General features: G+C 36.4%; 1 protein-coding gene across 1 annotated transcript in view; it reads left to right on the top strand.

Annotated features, from left to right (window-relative positions):
* The first annotated feature begins 117 nt into the window (after window positions 1–117).
* The window catches only part of BTBD8 (BTB domain containing 8), a 28,358-nt gene continuing 10,998 nt past the window's right edge, over window positions 118–17,477 (top strand). Inside the window, exons 1-4 of the mRNA XM_036387491.2 lie at window positions 118–383; window positions 460–630; window positions 14,681–14,931; window positions 15,769–15,886. Coding sequence (XP_036243384.1) covers window positions 274–383; window positions 460–630; window positions 14,681–14,931; window positions 15,769–15,886 — 650 coding nt within the window. The 5' untranslated portion in view covers window positions 118–273. The remainder of the gene's footprint in view (window positions 384–459; window positions 631–14,680; window positions 14,932–15,768; window positions 15,887–17,477) is intronic.

Genomic DNA, 17,477 nt, shown 5'->3' with positions numbered 1-17,477 from the left:
AGGGGAGGGTGTGGCCTCCCCGATGGAGGCGGGGCCAGGCTGGCAACACCGGCTCTTATTGGTGGAGGCCCCTGCTGGCCCCGCCTCGCGAGCGGCGCGAGGAAGGAGCCGCGTCCCGCACGGTACGGGTCCCGCGGCGCTCCGGGGCCGGTTACTGCCCGCGCCCCGAGCGCCGTCCCGGTGCTGTCCGTGAGTGCGGCGGCCCGCCGCCAAGGCACCGACTGTCCGGTGTCTGTCGCCGTGCCGGGCGCGGAGCGGAGTGGCGGCCGGCACATGGCGCGCTGCGGCGGCGGCGCAGCGCCGAAGGGCCCCGGCCCGGCTGCGGCGGAGCGGCAGCGGCTGAAGGAGGCGCTGGCCGAGCAGCTCCGGCAGGACCTCGACAGGTGGGCGCGGGGCGGTGGCCGAGCTGGGGCGGCGCCGGGCGGGGCGGGGACACGCGGTAACGGTGCCGTCCCGCAGGCTGCTGGTGGAGGGGACCCACTCCGACGTGACCTTCCAAGTGGGCGACGAGGAGGTGCGGGTGCACCGGGCGGTGCTGCTGGCGCGGGCGCCGCTGCTCTGCGAACGTCTGGTGGGGAGGCAGCTGCAGCTGCACGGCCTGGAACCCGCGGAGTTACGGGAATTGCTGCGGTGAGTGCACGGCCGCGGCAGCATTGATGGGCCGGCCTCGGCATCGCCGCTCCTGTGTCCTGCCTCTTCCTTTTCTCCCAGTCCCAGCACCTGTTTTAAAGCTTTTCCCATTCAAGGCAGTACTCTCGCAGCCTTCCTGCAGAGTTTGCAGAGGACTTTCTATAACTTCTTCCCTTTCCTCTGCGTTTTCCCTTCTCCTGATAGCACATGGCTGTACTGTCCACCTTAGCGTGCTTTTTTTTTTGTATGTAAAGGACTTGTAATAGAAAAAGAAAAAAACAGCAAAAAATCTTTTGAGACTGTCTGTGCCTACTAAAACCCTTTTCAGGAAGAGTCCCAGATGAAAACTGCAAATAAAACCAACTCTCAGCTCATATTTGAAAAGGTTATGGTATAGGAATCGAAAAGAACTTCAGCAAGTTGGATGAAAATGCATTAAGTTCGAAACTCATCTCTCAAGTCCTAGTGAACCATAGGCCAAACACAGCCTAGCTTTGGTGCAAGCTGGGATCCCAGAGGGAGGTGTGTGGGCTGGCTGCTCCCCAGGGACTAGTGCAAGGGCCAGCATGTTTTTGCACTGCCAGCTATTTTCCCGGTGCCACATATGCAACATCTCTCATGTCTTGCTCCAAACCTTAGGTGAGTTTCATGAGGGGTGTTGGCTGGTGCTGCCACCAGACCTTGTAATCCTCCTTGTAAGTTCCTCTAATCCCTTTTTTATATTGCCACCTACTTTCCCTAAAAAAGAGTTGGTGTTAGAGCACTTACAGGAATGCACGAGGAGCAAAGTAGTAGAAAGAAATCATTCTGGGATATCGCATGAATTCAGGATGTGCCTAGAAAATGTATGTACTTGCAGGCTCCTGAGACTGTTGCCAACAGCAATGGGATAGTGTTGCAGTTGTAAGTTTAGTCCTTGAAACACAGCCTAATTATGAAAGAGAACTTTCTGAGCTCAGAGTAATATCTGAAACATAGAATCCTTGTAGTGGAATCCTTGTAGGTTGATTACAGGCATTTGCTGGGTTACTGCCACAGCGTGGCAGGAGAATTAGCAAAACAAGTGGTAAGAAGCAAAACAGCATGGGTTTTGTCTTGTGTTTTTCCTGATTTCATTGTTACTGTGATGCCATTAATTTCTTTCACATTCATCTAAGTGGTGTTACAGAAGAATTTCATAGAGAAGTAGGAGAATACAATTTAAAAAAAAATGAAATTAATTTTGAAACAATTATTCTGAATAATTATTTATATACTGTTATATCAGGGACTTGTATTCCTAATGCTAAGCACTTAATATGTCACTGATACTTGCTTTCAGTTTTGTCTGGGTTTGCTGTAAGGCAAGGAAGTTCTTCATGTTCTCTAAAAAGCATGGTATTGGAAAACACCTTTAAACTCAACTCAACTAATTGTAAAGCTTGTGTCTTTTTACAGTGAGCTTAGAATCTTCAAATGAGTTCCCCATGTGTACAAAGTGTGCTTTGCAAGAAAATTGCTTTTTCTTAACTTAGTTTTCAGTGCTGTTTGATACTTCACCATTTGAGTCCTCTAACCTAGCACATTCTGTGGAGATTGATGCTTACAGAGTGCACTGAAGTTTGAACTCATTTGCACCAAAGAAAGGATTGGTTGAAAAGAGCCTAATCCATTGTTCAGGTGATCAAGTAGTATCAGTGGCTGTTCAATCTCAATGGTTTCTTACTGTTACTTCGTAAGTGCAAAACAGTGCCTTAAATTAGTTTTACTGGAAGCCAGCCTAGTTCTTGGAGCATGTAAACTGCCATGATGAGTTGTAACAGAGACCTGTAGCTGCAGCTGAGCTTCTGAGAGAAAGTTATTTCTTCTACAAAAGTTCTGGTTTCTTGTATATATGGAGAAGTAGAATACTAGTAATAGTTTTGCAGAGTCCATCAAAGCTATAACAAAATCTCATTCCTTTTCCTGTTTGTATTCAGCTTTTTGTATTGCAGCTTTTTATTTTCCCAAGTAAAACTTATCTTTCCATGGGGATTTGGGGACTTTATTTTCTCACAAGCTATATCTGGCCTGCCTCTCAGTGAGGCATGCTTCCTGTGGGCCTCTGTCTCCCTTCATCAGGAAACTTGAAGTGGGCCATGTGTCACTTGGGTGCTGAAGGCTGTGCTCCTCTTCCCTCTTGTTTGGAGCAGGAGACAGGACAAAGTAAACTTCATGCTGATCTTTCTGCATAGCTTCAGCACAAAGTAGGTGAGCAACTAAGCAGTGCTTTGTTTCCCTCTGTACACTTGCATTATCTGAGGACACCAGGAAGAAACTTCTGGTCCCCAGAGGTGCAGCATCCATACTGTAGACACTATGCATGCTACATTTGTCCCAGATGAAATTAATGCAATATGGACTCTGCCCTCCAATAGCCTTCTGTCATTCTTCGGGGCACAACTAGAAAAACGTCAACAGTTGCAAGTACATTGATGGCTGGAGATGCTTGCCTAGGCAGGGTTCTGCAGTGTGCCTCAAGAAGAGAAACTCAGCATCCCTGAAGGATGGCTGTCTGTCACAGATCATTACTGTCTTGCCTGCTGAGAGGCAAACTGCTTTTTATTTTCTCTTGCAGTTGGACAAAATACTGCTTTAGCAATAAAAATCTAGATATTATCTCTTAATATTTCTATTAGAGGGTCTGATACAAGAAGGACAGAGAAGGACCTAATGACGGTGAGATCCAGTTAAAAAGCAATAAATGCAATCAAATACAAAGGAATACGATTGTCATTGTGACGGTTACTGCCACAGGGGTTAGTTTGCAATACCAGCAGTTGATTTAAAGACCAGCCAAGCCTTTGACCGTGTTATGCTTGCAGAATTCTGTATCAGGCAGGACAAGGATGCTACATCTTGTTTAAGTGCAGGCAGAAACCTTTTAGAAGGTAGCCTCTAAGACAGCATGATGGCAATAACTTCTTTCCGTAGAGTCTATGTATGCACACCTTTCCTTTGTATAAAAAGTCTCTTTTAGGTTTTTCTAGGGTCTTATCAGGGCATTTTAAGGATTTTTGGGGTACTTTTAGAGCTCCTTTAAGACTATGCAGGGTATTTTTAGGAACTTTTTAAAGGTTCTTTGGAGATTTTTCAGGATATTCAGGTTTTTTTTAATAGCTAGGGTATTTTTAGTGTATTTTAAGGGTATTCTGAGGCTATTTTTAGGGTCAGGATGAGTTACAGGTAGGGGTTGAACAATTTTTTAGGGGTTTTTTAGGTTTTTTCCAGGGATTTTAAAGGATGGGTTTTTTTTGGGGGGTTTTGGTTTGTTTTTTGTTTTTGTTTTTTTTTTCCAGGAGCTTTTTAGGAATTCTCTGGGAATGTTTAGGATTCCTTTAGGGCTTTTTCAGAAACATGGTGTATTTATGATCACTTCTCTCACCAGACCTGGTTGCAATCAGCACTGGATCCCAAAACTGAAGGAGAAGCCTTGTGTGGACAATTCCTCCTTCAAGGCTCAGCTCCAGTACCATCCTCAAGACCTGGCATGCACATGCATTTGGCAGGGAGTAGCAAATCAAGTGAAAGAACATTTCAGGGTTTTTTTTCAGCTGATTACTTAGGAATTTACTTGGAATAAGCTTCCCCCCCAAGAGGGATTTCAATTCTACACATGCACAAAGAGGAGAAAACATTAATGCAGCGTTGAGACAGCTCCTTGCTGAGAGCAGTGGTTTTAAGGTTAAGGCCCTTGTATATCTGGGAGGGTGAAACCTCTGTGTTCAACCCTCTGGGATCATCACTTGGGCTTCCTGTGCTTCTCAAGCTCTCAAAGTAAAATTGGCCCACCAAACTCATCTTTGTCTCAATCCTAATCCCTGCATCATCCTTCAGGTGTATTTCCTCACAATGAAATTGCAGTAGAAAATGCTTTAGGAAATGCTTTGCAGCCCCTTCTTCCCCAAAGGCCCAATCTGCTTTAATTAGGAATGCTCTTCAAGCACAAGGTTTGGATGCAGCCAGTGAGACTCACATTTCAGAAGGACCATCAATGCTCTGATAAAGACACAGCACTTTCAAGCAGGCTGCTGGGACTGAGGAGGATATTTGAAACCTGTTGACATGCAGTTCTAGCAGAAGTGCAAAATATAATGCAATGTAGTAGAACTGGAAAATGAAATGCTGTTAGACAAGGCTGTTCCCCAAATTGGCTCTGCCTGGATCCACCTGCCCTGCAGCACAGCCTTCTCCCTTTCTCCTCACTGCCCTATGCTCAGCACCAACCCAAACCTGGGCTATTTCAATTCCTATCAGACACAGAGCAGCTGCTGGGCAGCAAATTCAGCCTTCCCAAAGTGGCTGCCCATGACCCGGCCTGCAGGGCAGAGTTCAGGGAGGAGGTGGCAGCTTCCTCAGTGGCTTTTCATGTCCTCTCTCTGCCATGCAGACACTGGCATGCATGGCACGGCTCTGTTTTGGCAGCCAGTCCCTTGGCAGGGCTGGGTGAGCACAGGGTGAGTACAGGGTGAGCTCTCTCCTCCTTGCTGTGACACCTGGGCTGGCAGTGATGACACAGTGACATCAGCCAGCCGATGCTGCCTGTGCCATCACCTGGCACTGACGTGTTTGATGAAAATCCTTTCGCTGGGATTTTTCTCCTGAGAAGCCTCAGAACAGAAACGGAACCAGTAACGATCTGCTGGCTGTGGAGTGTGGGCTGGAGATGCTTTAGCAACAGGGGCATCTTGGATTGGTCTCCTGTGCATTGTTTCTACTTGATGACCAATCATGGTCCAGCAGTGTCGGGGCTGTGAGCAGTCCCAGCTTTTTATTATTCATTCCTTTCCAGCTTTCTGACGTCTCCTTGCCCTTTTAGTATAGTTCTAATATCTCATTTTCTTTTAATATAATAAAGATAATAAAATAATATTTCAGCCTTCTGAAAGGTGGAGTTAAGATTCTTGTCTCTTCCCTTGTCCTGGGGACCCTCAAACACCACCAGAATCACTGGCTTGAGTGGGTCTGGGCAGCACCAAATAAAATTAAATAAAAAGCTTTAAAAATAGAAAAATTAAGAAAAATTAAAATAACAAAATTAATTTAAAATAAATGAAAAACAAAACAAAACCTGTAAAGTGCTGTAAAAGTTCCATAAAAGGTAGTGCTGTAATGCAAGACCCTCAAACACCACCACAATCACCAGCTTGAGTTGGTCTGGAAAGCGCCAAATAAAATAAAATTAAAAGCTTTATAAATAGAAAAATTAAAAACAAAAATTAAATTTTTTAAAAAAAGCTTTAAAAATAGGAAAAATTAAAAATAAAAATCAAATAAAAATAAAATTAAAGAAATAAAATAAAAAGCTATAAAATTGAAAAATTAAAAATATAAATGAAATTAAAAATAAAATTAAAAATAAAACAAAAAGCTTTAAAAATAGAAAAATTAAAAATAAAAATCAAATTTAAAAAAAATTTAAAAAATAAAAAGCTTTAAAAATAGAAAAATTAAAAATATAAATAAGATTAAAAAGAAAATTAAAAAATAAAATAAAAAGCTTTAAAAATAGAAAAATTAAAAATATAAATCAAATAAAAAATAAAATTAAAAAATAAAAGAAAAAGCTTTAAAAATAGAAAAATTAAAAATATAAATAAAATTTAAAAGAAAATTAAAAAATAAAATAAAAAGCTTTAAAAATAGAAAAATTAAAAATATAAATCAAATAAAAAATAAAATTAAAAAAATAAAATAAAAAGCTTTAAAAATAGAAAAATTAAAAATATAAATTTAAAAAAATTAAAAAATAAAATAAAAAGCTTTAAAAAGAGAAAAATTAAAAATATAAATAAAATTTAAAATAAAATAAAAGAAAAAGCTTTAAAAATAGAAAAATTAAAAATAAAAATCAAATAAAAATAAATTAAAAAATAAAAAGCTTTAAAAATAGAAAAATTTAAAATATAAATTAAAAAAAAAGTTAAAAAATAAAAGAAAAAGCTTTAAAAATAGAAAAATAAAAAATAAAAATCAAATAAAAAATAAAATTAAAAAATAAAATAAAAAGATTTGAAAATAGAAAAATTCAAAGTATAAATGAAATTAAAAATAAAATTAAAAAATAAACTAAAAAGCTTTAAAAATAGAAAAAAAAAAGCTCTAAAAATAGAAAAATTAAAACTAAAAACAAAATAAAAAATAAAATAAAAAATAAAATAAAAAGCTTTAAAAATAGAAAAAAAAAATTTAAAAAAATAAAAAGCTTTAAAAATAGAAAAATTTAAAAAATAAATAAAACTAAAAAATAAAATTAAAAAATAAAAAGCTCTATGAATAGAAAAAATAAAAATAAAAACAAAATAAAAAATAAAATTAAATAAATAAACTAAAAAGCTTTAAAAATAGAAAAATTTAAAATATAAATTAAATAAGAAATGAAAAAAATAAACTAAAAAGCTTTAAAAATAGAAAAAAATTAAAAAAAATAAAAAGCTCTAAAAATAGAAAAATTAAAAATAAAAACAAAATAAAAAATAAAATAAAAAAAATAAACTAAAAAGCTTTAAAAATAGAAAAAAAATTAAAAAACTAAAAAGCTTTAAAAATAGAAAAATTAAAAATAAAAATAAAATTAAAGAATAAAAAAATAAAAAGCGCTAATTAATAGAAAAATTAAAAATAAAAACAAAATAAAAAATAAAATAAAAAATAAAATAAATAGCTTTAAAAATAGAAAAAAAAATTTAAAAAACCTAAAAAGCTTTAAAAATAGAAAAATTAAAAATAAAAATAAAATTAAAAAATAAAAAGCTCTAAAAATAGAAAAATTAAAAATAAAAACAAAATAAAAAATAAAATAAAAAATAAAATAAATAGCTTTAAAAATAGAAAAAAAAATTAAAAAAAACTAAAAAGCTTTAAAAATAGAAAAATTAAAAATAAAAATAAAATTAAAGAATAAAAAAATAAAAAGCTCTAAAAATAGAAAAAAAATTTAAAAAAATAAAAAGCTGTAAAAATAGAAAAATTAAAAATAAAAACAAAATAAAAAATAAAATTAAAAAAATAAACAAAAAAGCTTTAAAAATAGAAAAATTTAAAATATAAATTAAATAAAAAATGAAAAAAAATAAACTAAAAAGCTTTAAAAATAGAAAAAAAATTTAAAAAAATAAAAAGCTCTAAAAATAGAAAAATTAAAAATAAAAACAAAATAAAAAATAAAATAAAAAATAAAATAAAAAGCTTTAAAAATAGAAAAAAAATTAAAAAAAACTAAAAAGTTTTAAAAGTAGAAAAATTAAAAATAAAAATAAAAAAATAAAAAGCTTTAAAAGTAGAAAAATTAAAAATAAAAACAAAATAAAAAATAAAAAATAAAATAAAAAGCTTTAAAAATAGAAAAAAAATTAAAAATACTAAAAAGCTTTAAAAATAGAAAAATTAAAAATAAATATAAAATTAAAAAATAAAAAAGAGCTTTAAAAGTAGAAAAATTAAAAAAAATAAATAAAATCAAAAAATAAAATTAAAAAATAAAAATAAAAACAAAATAAAAAATAAAATTAAAAAAATAAACAAAAAAGCTTTAAAAATAGAAAAATTTAAAATATAAATTAAATTAAAAACGAAAAAAAAGCTTTAAAAATAAAAAAATAAAAATAAAATTAAAATAAAATTTAAAAAATAAAATAAAAATATTAAAAATAGAAGAATCAAAAATATAAATAAAATAAAAATAAAAAAATACAAAGCTTTAAAAATAGAAAAATTAAAAATATAAATAAAATTTAAAAAATAAAATAAAAAAATTAATTAAAAATAAATGAAAAACGAAATAAAAACTAAAAATGCTGTAAAGTACCATAAAAGTTGCACAAAAGGTAGTGCCGTAAAGCGCGACTGTCGCAAAAGGTGCCGTAAAGCGCGACTGTCGCAAAAGGTGCCGTAAAGCGCGACTGTCGTAAGAGGTGCCGTAAAGCGCGACTGTCGTAAAACTGCCGTAAAGCGCGACTGTCGTAAAAGGTGCCGTAAAGCGCGACTGTCGCAAAACTGCCGTAAAGCGCGACTGTCGTAAAAGGTGCCGTAAAGCGCGACTGTCGCAAAACTGCCGTAAAGCGCGACTGTCGTAAAAGGTGCCGTAAAGCGCGACTGTCGCAAAACTGCCGTAAAGCGCGACTGTCGTAAAAGGTGCCGTAAAGCGCGACTGTCGCAAAAGGTGCCGTAAAGCGCGACTGTCGTAAGAGGTGCCGTAAAGCGCGACTGTCGCAAAACTGCCGTAAAGCGCGACTGTCGTAAAAGGTGCCGTAAAGCGCGACTGTCGCAAAACTGCCGTAAAGCGCGACTGTCGCAAAACTGCCGTAAAGCGCGACTGTCGCAAAAGGTGCCGTAAAGCGCGACTGTCGTAAAAGGTGCCGTAAAGCGCGACTGTCGCAAAAGGTGCCGTAAAGCGCGACTGTCGCAAAACTGCCGTAAAGCGCGACTGTCGTAAAAGGTGCCGTAAAGCGCGACTGTCGTAAAAGGTGCCGTAAAGCGCGACTGTCGCAAAACTGCCGTAAAGCGCGACTGTCGTAAAAGGTGCCGTAAAGCGCGACTGTCGCAAAAGGTGCCGTAAAGCGCGACTGTCGTAAAAGGTGCCGTAAAGCGCAACTGTCGCAAAACTGCCGTAAAGCGCGACTGTCGTAAAAGGTGCCGTAAAGCGCGACTGTCGCAAAAGGTGCCGTAAAGCGCGACTGTCGTAAAAGGTGCCGTAAAGCGCAACTGTCGCAAAACTGCCGTAAAGCGCGACTGTCGTAAAAGGTGCCGTAAAGCGCGACTGTCGCAAAAGGTGCCGTAAAGCGCGACTGTCGTAAGAGGTGCCGTAAAGCGCGACTGTCGCAAAACTGCCGTAAACCGCGACTGTCGTAAAAGGTGCCGTAAAGCGCGACTGTCGCAAAACTGCCGTAAAGCGCGACTGTCGTAAAAGGTGCCGTAAAGCGCGACTGTCGCAAAAGGTGCCGTAAAGCGCGACTGTCGTAAAAGGTGCCGTAAAGCGCAACTGTCGCAAAACTGCCGTAAAGCGCGACTGTCGTAAAAGGTGCCGTAAAGCGCGACTGTCGTAAAAGGTGCCGTAAAGCGCGACTGTCGCAAAAGGTGCCGTAAAGCGCGACTGTCGCAAAACTGCCGTAAAGCGCGACTGTCGTAAAAGGTGCCGTAAAGCGCGACTGTCGCAAAAGGTGCCGTAAAGCGCGACTGTCGCAAAACTGCCGTAAAGCGCGACTGTCGCAAAAGGTGCCGTAAAGCGCGACTGTCGCAAAACTGCCGTAAAGCGCAACTGTCGCAAAAGGTGCCGTAAAGCGCGACTGTCGCAAAAGGTGCCGTAAAGCGCGACTGTCGCAAAACTGCCGTAAAGCGCGACTGTCGTAAGAGGTGCCGTAAAGCGCGACTGTCGTAAAAGGTGCCGTAAAGCGCGACTGTCGTAAAAGGTGCCGTAAAGCGCGACTGTCGCAAAACTGCCGTAAAGCGCGACTGTCGTAAAAGGTGCCGTAAAGCGCGACTGTCGCAAAACTGCCGTAAAGCGCGACTGTCGTAAAAGGTGCCGTAAAGCGCGACTGTCGCAAAAGGTGCCGTAAAGCGCGACTGTCGTAAAAGGTGCCGTAAAGCGCGACTGTCGCAAAAGGTGCCGTAAAGCGCGACTGTCGTAAGAGGTGCCGTAAAGCGCGACTGTCGTAAAAGGTGCCGTAAAGCGCGACTGTCGCAAAACTGCCGTAAAGCGCGACTGTCGTAAAAGGTGCCGTAAAGCGCGACTGTCGCAAAACTGCCGTAAAGCGCGACTGTCGTAAAAGGTGCCGTAAAGCGCGACTGTCGTAAAAGGTGCCGTAAAGCGCGACTGTCGCAAAACTGCCGTAAAGCGCGACTGTCGCAAAACTGCCGTAAAGCGCGACTGTCGCAAAAGGTGCCGTAAAGCGCGACTGTCGTAAAAGGTGCCGTAAAGCGCGACTGTCGCAAAAGGTGCCGTAAAGCGCGACTGTCGCAAAACTGCCGTAAAGCGCGACTGTCGTAAAAGGTGCCGTAAAGCGCGACTGTCGCAAAACTGCCGTAAAGCGCGACTGTCGTAAAAGGTGCCGTAAAGCGCGGCTGTCGTAAAAGGTGCCGTAAAGCGCGACTGTCGCAAAACTGCCGTAAAGCGCGACTGTCGTAAAAGGTGCCGTAAAGCGCGACTGTCGCAAAACTGCCGTAAAGCGCGACTGTCGCAAAACTGCCGTAAAGCGCGACTGTCGCAAAAGGTGCCGTAAAGCGCGACTGTCGTAAAAGGTGCCGTAAAGCGCGACTGTCGCAAAAGGTGCCGTAAAGCGCGACTGTCGCAAAACTGCCGTAAAGCGCGACTGTCGTAAAAGGTGCCGTAAAGCGCGACTGTCGCAAAACTGCCGTAAAGCGCGACTGTCGCAAAAGGTGCAGTAAAGCGCGACTGTCGTAAAAGGTGCCGTAAAGCGCGACTGTCGTAAAGTGTCGTAAAAGGTGCCGTAAAACGCGACTGTCGTAAAAGGTGCAGTTTTGCGACAGTCGCGCTTTACGACACTACCTTTTATGGAACTTTTATGGGTTTTACACCACTTTACGGATTTTATTTTGTTTTTTATTAATTTTTAATCAATTTTATTTTTTAATTTTATTTTTATTTAATTTTTATTTTTAATTTTTCTATTTTTAAGGTTTTTATTTTATTTTATCTTTTATTTTTATTTTTAATTTTTCTATTTTTAAAGCTTTTTTCTCTATTGTTTTAATTTTATTTTTTATTTATTTTTTAGTTTTAATTTTTCTATTTTTAAAGATTTTATTTTATTTTTTTATTTTTTATTTTATCTTAATTTTTAGTTTTGATTTTTTATTTTTAAAGCTTTTTTTTTACTTTTTATTTAATTTTTATTTTTGATTTATCTATTTTTAAAGCTTTTTTAAATTTTTTTACTTTATTTTTAATTTAATTTTTAGTTTTCAGTTTTTTATTTATAAACCATTTACTTTATTTTTTTAATTTTTTTTTACATTTTTATTTTTGCTTTATCTATTTTTGAAGCATTTTATTTTTTTTTTAATTTTTATTTTTGATTTTTCTATTTTTAAAGCTTTTTATTTTTTTAATTTTATTTTTTATTTAGTTTTTATTTTTAATTTTTTAATTTTAAAGCATTTATTTTATTTTTTTAATCTAATTTTTATTTCATTTTTAGTTTTATTTTTTTTATTTTTAAACTATTTATTTTCTTTTTTCATTTTATTTTTTATTTCATTTTTATTTTTTGCTTTTTCTATTTTTAAAGCATTTATTTTATTTTTTTAATTTAATTTTTTATTTAATTTTTAGTTTTGATTTTTTTATTTTTAAAGCATGTTTTATTTTTTTAATTTTATTTTTATTTCATTTTTAGTTTAAATTTTTTTATTTTTAAACTATTTATTTTCTTTTTTCATTTTATTTTTTATTTCATTTTTATTTTTTGCTTTTTCTATTTTTAAAGCATTTATTTTATTTTTTTAATTTAATTTTTTATTTAATTTTTAGTTTTGATTTTTTTATTTTTAAAGCATTTGTATTTTTTTTTATTTTTTATTTAATTATTTTTGATCTTTCTATTTTTAAGGCATTTTATTTTTTTTTAATTTTTATTTTTGATTTTTCTATTTTTAAAGCTTTTTATTTTTTTAATTTTATTTTTTATTTAGTTTTTATTTTTAATTTTTTTAATTTTAAAGCATTTATTTTATTTTTTTAATTTTATTTTTATTTCATTTTTAGGGTTTTTTTTATTTTTAAACTATTTATTTTCTTTTTTCATTTTATTTTTTATTTAATTTTTATTTTTTGCTTTTTCTATTTTTAAAGCATTTATTTTATTTTTTTAATTTAATTTTTTAATTAATTTTTAGGTTTGATTTTTTTATTTTTAAAGCATTTGTTTTATTTTTTATTTTTTATTTAATTATTTTTGATCTTTCTATTTTTAAAGCATTTCTTTTATTTTTTTTAATTTTATTTAATTTTTAGTTTTAAGTTTTCTATTTTTAAAGCATTTATTTTATTTTAAAAATTTTTTAAATTTTCATTCTTAATTTTTCTATTTTTAAAGCTTTTTATTTTTTTAATTTTCTATTTTATTTAATTTTTTTTATTTTCCCATTTTAAAATTATTTATTTTATTTTTGTATTTTATTTTTTATTTAACTTTTATTTTTAATTTTTCTATTTATAAAGCTTTTTATTTTATTTTATTTGGTGCTGTCCAGACCAACTCAAGCTGGTGATTGTGTTGGTGTTTGAGGGTCTTGCAGTTACCCCAATTAATAGGTAGAGATGATGTTTCGAGGCCACAGTGTTACAGGTAGGGGTTAAACAGTTTTTTAGGGTCTTTCAGGTGATTTTTCAGGGATTTTTAGGGATATTTTAGGGGTTTTTTTGCTGGAGTTTTTTAGGAATTCTCTGGAAATGTTTAGGATACCTTTAGGGCTTTTTAAGGGCTTTTAAAATAATGTTTAGGGTGTTTTAATGACTGTCTCACCGGGGCGCCCCAGCCACCCAAGGCACCCCGTGCCGGCGCCACGGCGCTCCAGCCCAGCCTCCCGTCAGTGCCGCCCGTGGTCGCTTCCCCTCTCCTGCCGCCGCCGCTGCATGGCGGGGCCGAGCCGTGCCTTCCCCACCGCACCCTCCCGCTTCAGAGCTGCTGGATGGCGTGGCTCCGCCGCCTCCTGCAACCATGGGCATCCCGGCGTTCCCTTCCACGGCCGCAGCCGGCACCACAGCAGGTGAAAACCGCAGCGCCTTGCATATATCCTTCCGCGTCTCTCCCTCTGCCGGGCACCGAGAGATCCCTCTGCAGCGCGTAACCCTGAGCAACCGATACCTGGTGTGCCTCTGCGTTTTCGCCTTCCACACTCCTAGCACCCAGTGGGACTACTTTGTGTCACGATTCATCTGCACAGCCACATCCGTGCACACAAACTGTGCGAGGAGGAGGAGGAGGAGGAGGTTGGAATATGACAGCTGCTTTAATAAATACAGGACAGACAGAGAATTATTTTGCCCCTGCAAATGCCAGCCCTTTGATCCCAACACAAAAGAATTTCGAAAAAGAACTGTTCCCAAATAGCTCCAGAGTCCCCTCAGTGTTTGGGACAGATTTCTTGACCCAAAATTAGACAGTAAACCCTGAAAATTCGCCAGCATTAATGCCAAAATTAGAAAACTCACAAAAATCTTTTGATAATTTTCACCTAACAGACTGGTGTGAAAAACGCCAATCACTTGCTTTTAAAATTTTTGAAAGTTTAATAGTAATAAAATGGTTGTAAAAATAGTAATACAATTAGAGTAATAATAATTTGGACAATTTGAATTAGGACAATATGAGACAACAAAAACAAAGAGTTACGGACGTCCGGGTACCTTTTTCTGGGCAGCATGAGCCCGAAAAAGGACCCCAATTAACAAAGGATTAACCTTTAAAAGCAATAGCCTGTTGCATAGTCATACACTTCATACATGATGCATAAATTCCATTCAAATACAGGATTCTGTCTGGTCATCATCCACTTCTTTCTTCTAATCCTAACAGCGCCTTGGAGGCAGGAAGAAGTTTGTTTCTTATGATAAGAGGGCAATAAATTCTTTTTCTCTGAAACATCCAGATCCTGAGCCAAAAATAAGCTGGTGAAACAGATGGGAAAGTGGGAAGCTGGAATTACTAGATAGGCAAAGTGAAAGTTCTTGGGTAATCTTAACTGCAAATTTTTGTGCTTTAAGTGCTTCCTTTGAAATTAAAATTTATTTCTCCAATTCATTTCTATCTCTATACTTTTTATATAATTTTTTTGCTATAATCTTGATGTTAGATGGTTTTGGTATTTTGTGGTGCTTGTTTATGCTTTTTCAAGCATTTGCAGAAATAAGTTTTCCAGAGATACATTTTTAGAAAGGTTGGGTTTTTTAAGCACAAGAGAGTCCAACTCTTTGTTTTCTGGTCATGAATTTTGTTAGATTAAAAAATGTAATTTTTTATTTGTTTTCTTCAATTGAAAAATCATGAGATTAAAAATTAGTGTCATATTCTAGGATTCTATATTCATCTGATATAAATCTTAAAGAAATTGAGGAGCTGTTTATGACGATAATACAAGAAAGCAACACTACTACTCTTCCCAACACTCAAAAAAATGTAAATTGTCTTGGACAAATCAAAAGAACACCAGTTGATCAGAATACTCCAAGTGGAGCTGTGCAGAAAGGAGTTCCTGGTTTGGTTGGTATTGAGGAAGAAATTCCAGAAGCTGTGATTGATGCAGAAAGCAACAAAGCTGCTGCAGGTAGGTTTGGAATTGCACTTTTTTCTCTTTTTGTCTTTTAAATAATTGTTCAAATACTTCTACAGTTTTAAAAATGCAGGCAAAATTAAAACTATTACAGCACAGCTGGATATTCTTTTCTATGGCCCACCTCATGATCTCACACTTTGAAGAACTGAATTGCTGCAGAAGTTAAGCAGGCACAGTTCCCAGCCTGTGTGTAGTGTAATAAATCTGGAATTGCCAGGCATCAGGCATGGTCATCACCATGTCCTGTCTTTTCCCTGGAATACAGTGAGCTCCACTCTTCACCATGTGGGACTTCCACACAGCAGAGTATCTCCCTTGTTTTCCTTTCCTAGCAAATTGCACCGGTTCCACTGCTGTTTTAGGAGGGTTCTGGAACCTTTCAGAATCTTCCATACTACAGCTCTGAATGAAATCATACAAGGAAGTGTTTAACTGCATCTTCCCCAGAGGTGCTGGCTGCTGCAGCTGTGTCAGTGCCAGGGCTCAAGCAGCACATCTGTTCAGGTGGGACCTGTGGCACTGCATCTCCCCAGACTTCCTCAGGGGCTGCTCTTCTTCAAAGAAAAGAATGAACTGGGTGCATGATCTTCTGAAAGAGTAACTGTAGCTCTTCTGTAGATACCAAATAGGGAGCATTGGTCAAGTTTCTGATAAGTCAAAATAAGAAGTAAAAGGCGATGTTTGGAGAACCTTTCAGGGAAAAGCTTGAATATGCAATAAGAAAAAATTTAATTATGTCAGATTCTTTTCAAATATTTTGTCTGTGCACTGTCAATAGTCTCTCGTACACCTGACCAAGTGAAAACAGCTTTTTCTCCCTATATGCAGGTAATTCCAAAGTAGAAACTGCATCTGTGTTAGGAGAAGACTTATTGATGCTCTACAAGAAGTGCTGTTGCCCAGATATTAATATTTGCGTAGAAGGCAAAAATTTTCAAGCTCACAGGTACATAAGTATTTACAGTAAAAAGTTTTTCAATCAATAACCATCTGGTATAAAATGCCGCTGTTACTGTTATCTAAAAGAAGCTTTTGCTGGTGCTGTTCTGTAGCTGTGAACTGTTACAGGCTTTAGGTCTTATGTGTGGAGTGGCTGTACTTTGATATTAATGAATATAATTTATCATCAACTGCCACTATTTTGAAAACAACTGTGCTTTTAGCAGTTTTAAGATTGCCACTGTAATCTCATATATTGAGTAAATACTTATGGAAATACTTGTAGATTTTTTTCCTACCTATATATATATGTATATATGTATGAATAACAAAATAATTTTAAAAAACTGTGATCTGTAAAGAAAAAAAAATCTACTAATAAACTATTCAGTTACTAACACTGAATAAAATTTCCATATAGGCAGAAAATTTCTGGAGCAGTAATTTTTGTTTTGGCTCTTGAGAATCTGTGCATACAAGATCTGGTTTTACTTTCATTACTTCAGTTATGTAGATGTAAAGATTGTCAGGAGCCTTTCCTAGATTGAAAGTCCAAGACCGTTTAAGAACTTTGGCTTATTGTACTCCTGTGGCTTGGGAAAGCAAATTAAAGTGTCAGTACCATTCCCCGTAGCTTTGATGTAAGTCTGTTTACATTTGAGATAGCAAACTAGACAGCCTGTATTTTGTTCCCTTTGAGTATATAAAGTAACTGAGAGAGACTATAAAACCCCTCCATTACTTTTAGTACTTTCTCAACACAAAACTGGAGGGACAGTTTGTTACTGACATTACAGTATCTTTAGAGAAGGTATATCACAGTTGTGTGGGTATTTGGATATATGCTACATTTTCAGAATGAAGTGTAGGAAAGAATGTTTGTTTCTTCTGGTCTACATAATATGTTCTCAGATACGTAAGTTTGAAAAACAAATGCTTTAATGCAGAAAAAATACTGCAACAAAGAGCTTCTATCAGCAGAGCTTTAATTTAGGCCACTTACTGCCTGGAGCTATGTATCTAGTTTAACTAGCATCAAAAGATACAGCAGTAAATCATAGAGAAAACAAGGATGTTCTGAAACAGGCCCAGGACTTGAGCTCGTTTTAGCACTGGGTCATGTGAACAGTAGGAGCTAATAAGGGCAATGGGACTTTCATTGTGGTGAAAGCACCACAATTATTTGCTTACTGTAAGGGTTTTTTTTTTAAGTTCTCAACCAGGAGACAGGCTAGGCCCCCAGAGTCCCCCACCACTTGTGTCAGTATTCCTTACCTTCTCATAAGTCCTGTGAACTTCCAATAGACTTCAGTGTTGCTGGTTTATGTCTTCCTAGTGTTGCATTCTTACAGAGCTCTGCATGAAACAAGTCAGATTTGGTTGGTAATAAAACTGGCACCAACCATCACTGTAGGAAAGCACAGAGAAATTTATTTCAAAATAATTTAGTATCTCCATATACTTTATAAACATATGCTGATAAAATTTAAATTTAGGTACTGCATATTTGTCCATATCCTGCTGAATACCTGTCTTACTTAAAATGAGTCTTTGAAATACCCATTCTAACTATGCCCTTGAAGATGATTGATCACTGT

Source organism: Molothrus ater, chromosome 9, assembly GCF_012460135.2.
Source record: "Molothrus ater isolate BHLD 08-10-18 breed brown headed cowbird chromosome 9, BPBGC_Mater_1.1, whole genome shotgun sequence".
Lineage (NCBI taxonomy): Eukaryota > Metazoa > Chordata > Aves > Passeriformes > Icteridae > Molothrus > Molothrus ater.
The sequence above is the reverse complement of the archived record's forward strand: the minus strand, read 5'-3'. Positions and strand labels throughout refer to the sequence as shown.